The sequence below is a fragment of the Ctenocephalides felis genome, unplaced genomic scaffold (genome assembly GCF_003426905.1).
Source record: "Ctenocephalides felis isolate EL2017-DRISC unplaced genomic scaffold, ASM342690v1 CF-g0.4_SCAFFOLD_03571, whole genome shotgun sequence".
NCBI classification, from domain to species: Eukaryota; Metazoa; Arthropoda; class Insecta; order Siphonaptera; family Pulicidae; genus Ctenocephalides; species Ctenocephalides felis.
In genome coordinates, this window is record NW_020539725.1 from 27,585,476 (window position 1) to 27,598,548 (window position 13,073).

The 13,073-nt window shown below is 26.6% G+C and overlaps 1 protein-coding gene across 1 annotated transcript in view; it reads right to left on the reverse strand.

The window, feature by feature from the left end:
- LOC113385887 (ecdysone-inducible protein E75-like) overlaps positions 1-12,404 on the reverse strand; it is a 70,911-nt gene extending 58,507 nt beyond the window's left edge. The window contains exons 1-2 of the mRNA XM_026623711.1: positions 12,287-12,404; positions 8,565-8,653 (exon numbers count right to left, since the gene is read on the reverse strand). Coding sequence (XP_026479496.1) covers positions 8,565-8,653; positions 12,287-12,404 — 207 coding nt within the window. The remainder of the gene's footprint in view (positions 1-8,564; positions 8,654-12,286) is intronic.
- Positions 12,405-13,073: the final 669 nt, after the last annotated feature.

Sequence of the window (13,073 nt, forward strand, 5' to 3'; positions counted from 1 at the left end):
ATTACTTCTTGGGGATTGAAAATTATATAACTTATATAAATACTCTATATGCATAAATGTGATTGGAATTAAATTCTGAATAATGACTCTATATTATTCTTGGTTTGACATAATATTCTAATAAAATATTTTAGTAAATGAGAAATTGATTTCCTGAACAAAATAAATTAATACGTTACACCAACAATGCTCGTTTCCGTGGTATAAACTTATAGTAATCATCCAAAAACCAAAATTATAAAATTTTGCATATCTTTACGTTTTAGAGGTTTCTGAACAAAAAACAGAGCATCCGATTTAAATGATTCAAAAAGTATTCAATTCGTAATGAGTATACGTGGTCATTAGTTTTTGGCAAAGACAGGTCCACCCATTTTGGAGATATAAAGCTAAGGGTGCTAAAAATGGTAGTCCTTGAGATCACGAAGCATCCAAATCGTATGTTTCAGAAAACATTTTGCTTGTATTGACAATGTGAAGAAAGAATTAGTTTCTGGGAATGGATTTTTTTTTCAAAATTTCAGAAAAAAAATGTTTCAATTTGCAAAATTTGCCTCAAGACACGATGCCATGCACCACTAGTTGACTTTTTATTTTGCAGTGATTCCACCCAAAAATTTTCACTTAATATTATTGGTTTTCAAAGTAATATGTCTATGATAAATGTAAAAAATAAAATGTGTTTTACACATTAAACTTTAAACTTTTAATTAGTTTTCTTAACTGATCAATAGTTTTAAAGGCCAAATATTGATCATTAGACTACGAATTAGTACTTTTAACAAAGTTGGTCCTGAAATGCATTAGACCAGTGGTCGGAAAAAATTGGCTAAAAATGGAATTTTTTGAGTAAAAAGTATGTATTTTTAATTGAAATTTACTGTATTTTCTACGTAGTTCACCGTATGGGGGCAACATAAACTAAAAGGCTAAAATAAAATATTTTGGGGTAACAGTTAAAAAAGTTCCCCGACCTCTGCATTAGACGAATTATATCACTGTGGTAAACCTTATTGCCCAAACCAAACCACAAGTATTTATGCACTAAAATTAGAAATAATGTTTTGAGCCATAAATATTAAATAAAATTACTTAATTATTATGGATTATTACGGCGTATTGATGTTTTTGGATAGAGTTCTGAAGGTCTATTATACCGAGTTCAGAAAGCAAACATAGAGCATCAAGTTTCAAAGACAAAATCATTTTTTCTGGGATATAGTTGAAATACTCAATTTTTCAATTCAAATACATATAATAATATGCATAAAGAATTTATTCGCATATGAATCATAATACAAATCTACTGCAATAGTGATAAATTTGAAACATATATGGCATACAATCGCAGCTTTGCGTTAGAATTGATTTACCTACTAATATTACTACAATTGAAGGTGAACAGGCAAAAGTACAACACTTCATATTATTTGCATGTTGATAATTATTCAACTGTCATAAAAATATGATTCATGTAACTTTCGATTCGATCTTTTTATTTCGTTCTCAATGATTTAATTACTCCGAATCATGAACAATGAACGCATTTCACCATAACGTAATTAGAACGCAATAATAAACCATACACATAACAATAAACAATAATGACAATAATAACATAACAATAACAATTGTACGAACATTGATAAATGACATGGCAGATTTAGATTTCGAAACAGATTAACTTTTGAGATTTCGGTTATGCTCGAAATGTCTTATGTAAGAGTATTTAAGATACATATCAGTTGGCTTCAAGAATATGCTATTTATGATTCATGAGGGCTGCATTGGGATGTAATTGAAATGTTAGTTTATATAATATTTGAGCTTTAAATATTTTTTAATCAGCTTTAGTCACGTTTACATCTTAGTTATTATCATTTTTTGCACTCATATACGTTGATACGACGGTTCCTAATTTTATGCAAGGAAAATAAATATATCGTATGTCTAAAATTTTGTTAAATAATAATTTATTTTGTTTAGTAAATTTAACATAAAATATTATTATTTAGCCAGAAACATATTTTATATAAACTAGAAATACGGCTGTTAATATTAATTTTATCTTTGAATATCAAAGTGCCTTTATTTATTGACATTTTTGAAATCAAATGAAATAAACTTACAATTTATATATATATATATATATATATATATATATATATATATATATTCCAACATATGGCTTTGTGAAAGTCTTATGAGTAAAGATTCAAACAATTTTATTGTGGCGCCAGCTATTTCCCGATAGCTGGACTGAGCATGGACATGTAATGATTTTTGTGTTTGAGGTTTGAGTTTTCGATAATTCAACGGTTCCGATTACATTAGCACACTATACATTACAATAAATAAATACATATATAATATGAATAATATAAAATATAATGATTAGTATCCAGTAGTAATCAATATAGTCTAAGTAGGAAGTGAATTCACAGTTTTTTTTATTTATTCAGGTTTTTTTTATTTATTTATAGGCTAAACAAGTACATTTGACCACTTATAATCTTTTTTTTCCTTTTTTTTACTAATAACTTATTGTTTGGAGCAACATTTTTCATATAAATTTATTTTTGTTTACAGTTCCCGGATTCTCAATCCGGATGCGAATTGAGTATCTCTGTATCAACTTAAGTTCTGAGACTAAAAAATTTGTAAAAACGGTACGTAATCTGGATTTTTTAAAAAATAATACTTATTATAATATTAGTTTTTTACTTGATAAAATCAAAAGTGAGAAATCAATCAAAGGGTTTGATGTGATGTTTTACTTGTATCTTATAAGGTTTTAATGTGAATCTTATAAATATTTGGCAATTGTTATTTCTTAATGCGGAATGCTAAAACGAATTAAATGAACTCCGATTATTATGTGAACTCGATGAAAAATTCATTATACATATATGCATTTATACTAATATTACTTTATGTATGTATGTATATATTATATAACAGAATGTTTTATTTTGTGGAATCTTGTGATTGATTACTTTTCTATTGGATTTTTCCGGATGGTTGCTATTGCTCATATTATTATTTATGATATATGTAACAGGAATGTAAAGGACTCGCTTCGAAAATCTTTCACTAATTATGTAAGTGGTATATCTATTTTTTATGATTGATTATAAATAACTAATTTTACTGATTCGTTAAAGTCCAGAAAGTGAACTTGTTTTTAAGACATATTCTGTTACATAGTTTTCGATTTTAATTCATTTTGTATGCTATAATAGTATATTAATATTTGTAACTCTGAAGAGTATCGATATTTTTACATTTAAAGATAGATGTCATGTGGTCAATACTAAAATATTGATTAACAAAAATAAATTATAACAAAAAAAAAACTGAAATATTATGATATAATTTCGTACAAATATACAAAACAAAATTAACTAATACAACATAATTCTTTTAAGTTGTTTTTTAATGCCTTTATCTTTTTTATACAGAAGTGTAGCAAAAATTTTAATTATTTAATTATTATGTATTACTTCATGTGAAAGTGCAGACAAGTGTCTCAAAATGACATTTTTATTCTTACTTTTTGATATTCATAATCACATCTACACACAAATCAGAAATAATCGAGAATAGCCCTTAAAACACTTTGAAATTGCTCAAAAAAGTAATATATTTAACTTTTCATTTATCATTTTGTCTTGACTTTATTAATTTACTTTTGTTTACTGTAATTAAAATTTTTAATTTTGTACTTTAATTTCATTAACTTATTGTTTATTTGTACACTATACTAATATTATTTTGAAGAATATACTCAAAAATATCGTTTGACACACAAAACTTTTTACCCATTAATTTCCTAATCCGATATCCGAGTCGTATCGAATATCTTGACAAAAACGTGAAAAAATATAGCACATATAACTAAAAAAAACTTTTCATATACTTTCTCACCTTCTCAGACACAAAGAACGAGCAAAAAAAACTTACTTGCAACCCTTTAGTAACAATCTATCTCTTATATCAGGTTTCCTTGCGCAAACAAACCTTAGTCCTTGAACTAAATATTATAAAAATGATATTTTTTTGCACAAATGCATCTGCTTGAAAAGGGTAAGATGAATACTGAGTCCTTTGTGCATTTTTCTGTCTGGCGTGTGTACTTATTTGTATTTAACTATTCAATTATACGATTTACCTGTATGGGTGCGAGATGTACCAGACGCATAAAAGGGAAAGGGAGTCCGAAAAAAACTCTAGACTAAAATATAATAAAAAAATAAATAGATAGGAGGAATATATAAACTGGTTTCTAATGCTGTACTAGAATGCATTTAGGAGTGTGTGATCCAGACAACCTACGCACATGTATGGTCGAATTCTTTTGTAGATAGTGAAAGAGTTAAAAAAGGGAAATTGGTATTGAAATCGATTCGAATTTTTTAGACCGGCTGGCATGAAAGTTTTATGGGAATTGGGTTAAATGAGTCGGATGGATATATATATAAATATATGTATAAATATGAACTGGCCATAAAGATCATTTATTTGCTAAAAATAAATCTATAAAAAAGTCATAAAATTATGTAAAGTTTAAATTTATAGGTTTGATATAATTTGCAATCAACTCGTCGAATTAGCTGATTGATTTTCAATTCTTTATTTATATATCATCTATACATCAATCAATAAATCAAACCAGGAAAGAAAAACAAAAACTAAAATTGCTGCTGACATGCTTATGAGCTCATATTATATATTGGGATGCTGAATTGGATATTTCACTCGAAGATGCATCTAATACAGCTCAGCAATCAATTGAAAAGATTGATTGTGCGTTATTTTCTATCTTGATAACTAGTTGTAACAGAATAGCATTTTTGTTTGGATTTTTATTATTAAATAAATCAAATAAATATAAATATAAATATAAATATAAATACATTTTCATTGAAAATTATGACCCTAACACATTGTTTTTATTAGACATGGTTTGTTTTATAGTAAATAGTATTTACTAAATACTTTGAACTTGATCATGTTTAGCATTTAGCATTTGATGATTAACATTGAATGATAATTATAATTTTTTATGAAGACTCTCTTTATGAGAAGATACCTTCAATATGTTATTATAGTCAATGTGTGTACTATCAGCAGATAAGAAAATCAGTACAAGGCTTAGACGTATGACATAGATGATTTTTTTGTATTATTTGTACAATGAAAATATTGATATGAATTTTATTAGGAAAAAATGCTAAAGTAAACTGCTTGTGTTTGAGACAAATATAAAAGATAATATATATCAAAATAAATTAGAAAAAAGCCTCAGTTAGTAAATTGGAAGGTCTATTTGCCAGGAAACTGATCATATGAATTTGAGAATTTGTGTATTTTTTATGGAATAATAATAATAAAATGGGTTGTCCTGTACTAGGGCAGGTCTATGAGCTGAGTAAAACCTCTATTTGAATCACCCAAGAATAAGAAATTAGAAAAAAAGAAAGAAGAGAAATTTAACATCGCAGTGCCCGAAAATGGATCATTTTCAATTGGAAATATATTTTTGATCTATTTTTTCAAGTGAACATGAAAATTGCTACTGCACGATATCAACGTTTAACCGTTACGCCATGGAACACCAATTTTTATATAGCAAACATACAAAATTATTTAAAGCATCGCGATTTTCCAAATGATCTTCTCATGATACAAAAATATTATCAAACCCTGTATGCAGTTAGGATGCATCAATTTATAATTAGTAATTTAAAATTCTCTCACATGTTTTGACATGTTTTATCATCTAAATGTATCCATTACAGTGACAAATATACTATCCTTCCCGATTATTAAAAATAAACTACCTAGAACTTAAAACATTTTTCTAAACCATAAACCACGCATTACATCAGTTTGTGTCACGTCGTATCCCAAAATAAAATCTACAGAATATTTAAGAAGCGTATGCATTATTATTTGAAGTTATATTTAACGCGACCGATGTACATACATCCACGTAACTCAAACTCAAACAAAGTTGCGTATACGAACGTTATTCATATGTATATGTAGAGTACAATGAACGCGCGTCGGTGGCCTTGTGAACACTTTACTTTCTGTTTAGTCAAATATTATAGATATACGCACATAAAACATACATATACATATGTTCAGATTAGTGTTTCGGATACTTCGTAGTATAATCTTGCGGTTTACTTATACAGAGAAAACTCACGTGTGTATATGAAACACATTTCAGACGAAAATAATTTTATATCGCATTGTTTGTGAGTAGAAATGATCTGGCTTATATTCGGTAATCCGTTGAGTGATTTATCAAAACTCGGAAATGTGGCATAACAAATTTTAAATGATTCAATGTAAGAATCAGGGCTATAAACTCAAATTCACATTGATATAACTACTTTCATATTTTCTCAAAACAAAATTTTATAAACGTTTTAAAATTTCATAAAATAATATTTTATATGTACTTGTATAATTATATATTTATTGTGGACATAATAAATATTTCAATAAATCGAGAAACTGTTATGGTTCCCCATGTGTATCACTAAATTGGCATTAAAATCACTAAATACCCATGTGTAATATCCGAATTAACAAAAATCTTATGATTTTAGAAATTTACGTAAAACTGTCTTATAACTTTTTCATCGTACAATTAGTTGCAATTTTTCAAAAGTGGGGGCATGTTTGTGCGGATATAAATTTTTGTCGACAATTTCGGGAATATGGATTAGCTGATTTGAGAAATTCATTTAATTGGGGAGACGTGCTGATTACCTTGGAGAAGGCAGGTCCAACCGTTTCGAAGATACGGAAAAAACGTGCAAAAAACACAATTCCGCGTTTGAGAGAACGGAGCGTCAATTTCAATGATTCAAAAAACATTTTAATTGTATTGACGAAATGAAGAACTGATTAAATTTTTGGAAAGGCAGGTTTAGCACTTTTGGAGGTACTATAATAATGAGTAAAAAAGTTTTGCCGGAAAAAATAATCATTAAACTTACACATCAAATTATCAGATATTTTATAGAGATTGTAATAATAGATACAAATTTTGTTTACATTTCTATGAGTTTCATACCAATGTTTATCAGTAGACTCTACGGCGCTTACGCGCTTTGATATTTCACCTCTAAAACAGCTACGCAGCGCAATTGCTTTTTCAAAATTCTCAGATCTATTTTTTAATCAAAATGTGAAAAAAATCAGAATATAAAAAAATCAAAATTTTCAGAACTAATTTTTTTCAAAAAAAATTAAATCATTTTAAAACAAAATTTTGCCTCAAGGTACGGGAAATTCCAGTAACATGCCTGAAGACCCCATGCCATGCACTAATATTTTATATTTTATAGTTATGGTAGAAATTAAAAAAAAAGTTGAGAATCGCTGTGGTTATCACTTTGTTATGACTGTAATCTGAATTATCTCAAAGAACAAATTATTAACATTTAATATACACTTCAAAAGCCTATCATACTTTTCAATTAATTCATATAAAATGTTAATATTATTTTCTCTACTTTTATATTATATTATATTATCATTGAATTAATTTCTCGATCAATTACCGCGATACAGTATATGCACAACAAAATGTAGGCTTTTGATATCTGTGTGTACGAAGGTTAAATTTCGTTTTATATAAATTAACCTTCCATTGAAATCTACATGACATTGAATTTCGGTCTTGAACATTATTAATCTCTTTGTCAGTGTTCGTTATAATTTGTGTATGTGGGTCCCTGTATCATTCAGTACATGAGTTTATATTTTAGGCTCACTTGTGCGTGTATGTAATAAAGTTCAAGTACAATGTTAAATTATTCCGTTGATATATATATATATATATATATATATATAATATATATATTTACGTAATATACCAATACTTAAATATTAACCTTCGCAAAATCTAAGCGTCAATTACACTAACCTTGTTTCAAATATCTTGCCAAAAAATTACAAGGTTTGGATATTTTCGTGTATCGATTATGTATTTTCTATATCACTCATATATGCACAAATAAATGTATCTATATAGATATATTTTATAAACATGGGCATTTAGAAAATTTTACATATTTTTTTGAAAGACAGATAAAATATGAAGTTATGTATGTTGGTAACTAAAAGTACATTACGCCTCAAAATATTTTTACCATAACAAACATAATATTAGATAGAATTTATCTATAAACATGAATTTAAAGAGAACTCTATTATTTATGAGATGATCAAAATATAATCACAAATATTCGAAAATATTACAAAGAATGTAATAATAGTATGCAAAGTCAATTTTAAAATTAATTAAATTTTTAACACGTGCCGTACTTTTCATAATGTTCATTTGTTTCAATGTCGCTAGAAAGTTCATTAACACCTTATCACTCATTAAGATATTTGCTGGAACGCAAAAAACATTTTTGATATGGAAACAAGGTCTTATCAAATTGATTATATTATATATGTATGTATATATATATATATATATATATATATATATATATATATCCATGTATGGTTGATGTGTCTTTGAATGGTCTTACCTTGCAACCTTCACAAGAATGCACGCCATAATGAAAACCGCTTGCTTTGTCCCCACATACCCTGCACAGCACTGTCGTTCCATCAAATTCTGCAAATCGAGAAAAATGCTTTTATTAATTTCACGATATAAAATTCCACAAATACCTATATTTCAGGTATTTCAAAATTATTTTGAAAAAAAAAATGGTATAAGTAGTTTTTGCGGTTGCCCTTGACTTATATCTCTACTCGGTCAAGATATGATAGAGAAGATTACTTTTTAACATATATTAAACATTTTTTTAACAAAAAAGTTAAACTTCTTATATAATTTTATCATATATATTATGCATTACATATCAGAGTAGTGAAGGTCAAAAAATACTGATGTGATTATAAGCTTAAAGGAATGCTGAATAGGATATTTCTCTCGGTGATGCATCTAATACAGCTCAACAATCAACTACAAAATATGCTTGTGCTATTTTCCATTGTTTAATAACTATGTAATAGATTCGCATTTTTGTTTGGATTTTTAATTATATGTATAACATAGAAACACGTGTTTGTTACATCATAATAAATTGACTAAAACAAATATATACTAATTACTATACTATACTATATTACTAATAATTACCTTTTGTAGAAACATTCATTTTGATATGCAATAACATCTAATTGATGATAAAACTTTATATATTTATTTTGTAGATTAAATATGATATAAAAATCTAATATGAAATATTTTTAAGAGGAGAATTTTTTAGTGAAATTAAAATAAAAACCTTCGGATATAAAACTGCTTTAAGCTGATAATAATAAATCTTTTTTATATGTATAACATAAGATCTAACAAAATAAAATAACATTTTAAAATTTTATTATACTATTCTTATTATTATATATTCAGATTTTTCCATATTCATTTTTACGATTATGATGATTGATTAATCGTATTTTATTCGATCATAAATCAGAGGTCATACGAACCAATAAATTTTTAGTATCAAATTCAATAAATTTTATGATCATATCTATTGAAATTGATCATATTTGAAAATTGTGAAAACACAAGACTTTTATAATTATGTATTTCATTACAAGGAACGAATTCGCGCCTTGAATGGGGACCTCGAGGTTTCTGTTTTTGTAATTGCGGAAGTACATTGTATTTCTTCGGATTGAATTAAAATAAATTTTAACGCCTTTATGTTATAAATTATCACTTATAAACTTAGTGAATTTGCATATATTTAGTACTACAAATACGAAGTACTTCTACTACAGTACATAGTTTTTAGTGTAATGTTTACTAAAATAAAAATATTAGTATGAGCTTTTTAAATTTTTATCAAACAATTTTTTTTATTCTCTCTTTTATTTACAACTGTTTACAACTGTAGTTAAGGACATTTAATAATTTTAACTATTTACTAATAAAATAATTTCTTATAAATAATGACTAAGTTATTTCAATTTTTTATCATGAGAGTTAATGACTTAAATCCAGTGGCGCTTTTCTTTTCACCTTCTTGGGTAGTTCTGTTATCAAGGAATTTGCTTACAACTTTATCTTAAACACGATATAATTGTTTAGTATTTTTCATCACTTGATATATATCATTATTGCTTATATAATAAATAGAAAAATGAAAATATTATTTATAATTTATGGTTCCGCGGTTGACGCATTTAAAATAAACAAACATGACAAATTTCTAACGTGAATTTTACCTAAATGGCCCTAGATAATCTTTGGAAATTAATTCGTCAATCGAGTATTAACAAATATGTAATCCCAATTAATACATTTCGTGAAATATATTTTATTTAGCATAGCGCATATCATATATATTCTCGTATTTATAAAACATAAATAAATATATTTTGTTGAAGAGCTTTTCTAAATATTTGATATAAGTAAAAAATTAGGAAAACAATTGTGAAGTAAAATACATTTATTTTTGCATAGACGTTAAATATATGGATTTATAGATATGGATTCTATGCTCCAATCTCAACCTAACAATATATACATATGTATATATACATACATATTCAAAAGACAATTAGCAAACGTTTGATTAAATTTAGTATGAATTTATAATAAAGCGAAAGCAATGATTTTCTATAAAATATTAAAATTCAACGAAATTCACATAAAGAAGAAATTTACTTTCATTTATTGCCAATTCAACCAAATTAGCAAAAGTTAGATTTTTGCACAAAAATTGGAATTAATTGAGTATAATCACCCACGTATATACAAAATACATACATACCTATTTATATTTATATATGTATTTAGACATGTATGTGATATGTTGTTGATAAAAATTGTGCCTGTACGGTGCAAGTCACCATCTTTATGACTTTCACATGAGAAAGTATGAATAAAGATATATGGCTATGAAATATAGAAATGATACATACATTATATATTTACATACTTGTGCATCTACATATGTATATGTATGTATATGTATCTATGCATGTATATGTATGTATAAGGTTATTAGTGCATACATATTTTGCAACTTAATTAAATGAATTAGCGATATAAAGTCCTTTATTAATTTCCACTTGTTGTGATATGAACATAAATATGTAACATATATAAAATTCGATAAAATTGTAACATACACATAAGAGCATTGATTTGTCGTTATAGCACATGAGCATGTGTTATCGCGCGTATACATGGTGAGTGATCGAGACTATGTTGAATATATGTTCCAAGGTTAACTCGAAAGGTTAACGCTCTGGCCGACGCGCTTATAATGTGTTAGTATAAGTTCCTGCAATACACATATCTACTTATACATTCGTGTTCTTTTCATTTATGTTGGTTGAATGTAGTGAAAGTGTGCTTTCTCTCATAGAGATGTCTCTAAAACGATTAATGTCAGTTTCCAATAAGATTTATTCGATTAAAATAATTAAAATCTTGTCCGCTGATAAGTCGTTGCACTGTGATGAACTCTGCTTTTTGCAAAGTGAAATTTTGTAAGAGATATTTGCAAAAACGTAAAAGAAAAGGAATCACTATTAGTATTTTTTTAGTTTGATAATATTCTTGTTCTATATTTAAGCTAGCTCTGTATTTAGCTAACTAAAATTATTACCAATTATTACCACTGATTATGATAAGTGCTTGCTCAAGTTCAAAAATTTAATATGAATCATGTGATATTTCCATCATTATAGTTGAACTAAAATAATACTACATTTGAACTCATGTCAATGTACTTGAGCTCGTGTGTCAATAATATGTCAATGACATATCTCAATGTCAATATTAAATCTGAGTACATACCGAGAAGAGAGATGTGTACATATGTATATTGTGCATTATATATATATATATATATATATATATATATATATCTATATATATATATATATATATATATATATATATATTTATTATGTACTGAAAGCATCATAGCTTTACATCGGTATATGCAATCATCAGCTAAGATTAGATTTTGAAAAGTGCTAAAGGATGTTACAAAGTCATTATGCTATTAGTTCAAGGTGATAGAGATGTTTTAAAATGTTACGTAATATATATTTCTAGTTGCAATAATACTGAAAGATGTAAACAAAAAGTACCAAGTTATGTAGTAAGAGCTTAAACTGTAAAATTTCCGGCAAGTTAGTAATGAAACATTCATTTTATTTTATGACTTGCACAGTGCATAAATGTTTTTATTACTGTAAAGTTTTTCTTACATACCGATATTTAAATCAGGTTCATTTTGCTTCATCAACAAATTATTTGCAGTGGTCGTATCCGCGATTTGGTAATTTTCATAAGCATTTTTTGAACATTGCTGTTCGTTGCTGGAAATCATTTGTTGAGCATTGTTGTTGAGGACGATACAACCTTGTCTAATTTGTTGTTGACTGTTGATTACGTGTTGGTTTTGATGATGTGATTTTGATTTTCGTACAAATTCATCGGGTTTGACGAATAATTGTAACTGCTATCTGGTGACATCAACATTTGATAAGATTTTTGGTTCCTTTTTAAATTAAGTACAAGAAGTAATCCAAGAAGTTAATTTTAGGTAAACACTCCATAAAATATCACTGATAAGTTCACATTATTTTATTTATAAGGCACAGTATATAAATATTAAAATACACACACTTTTAATTTTTTTATGTGAAAATAGCTTTAGATATGATTTTAAGGCACTTTGTTAAATATCCAAATATTTTAACAGATTTACTGTTAAAATAAAAATAAACTATCACACATTTGTTTATAATCCATTCGGTAAAGCCACTATCATAAGTCACATCAATGTACACAAAAATGACATTATTTTTAACACATTTTGTCCGGCATAATAACATTGACCAGAGATCAATATTTTTTTCAAAAAATACCCTTTACATCGATCACTTTTCCGTTACGTAATTTGAAAATTTGAACACAAATATTTTTAAGCACTTTATGCAAGAAAAAATGATGAACTTGTTTTTCAAAACTTTTCAAAAAATATGCACATACAAAA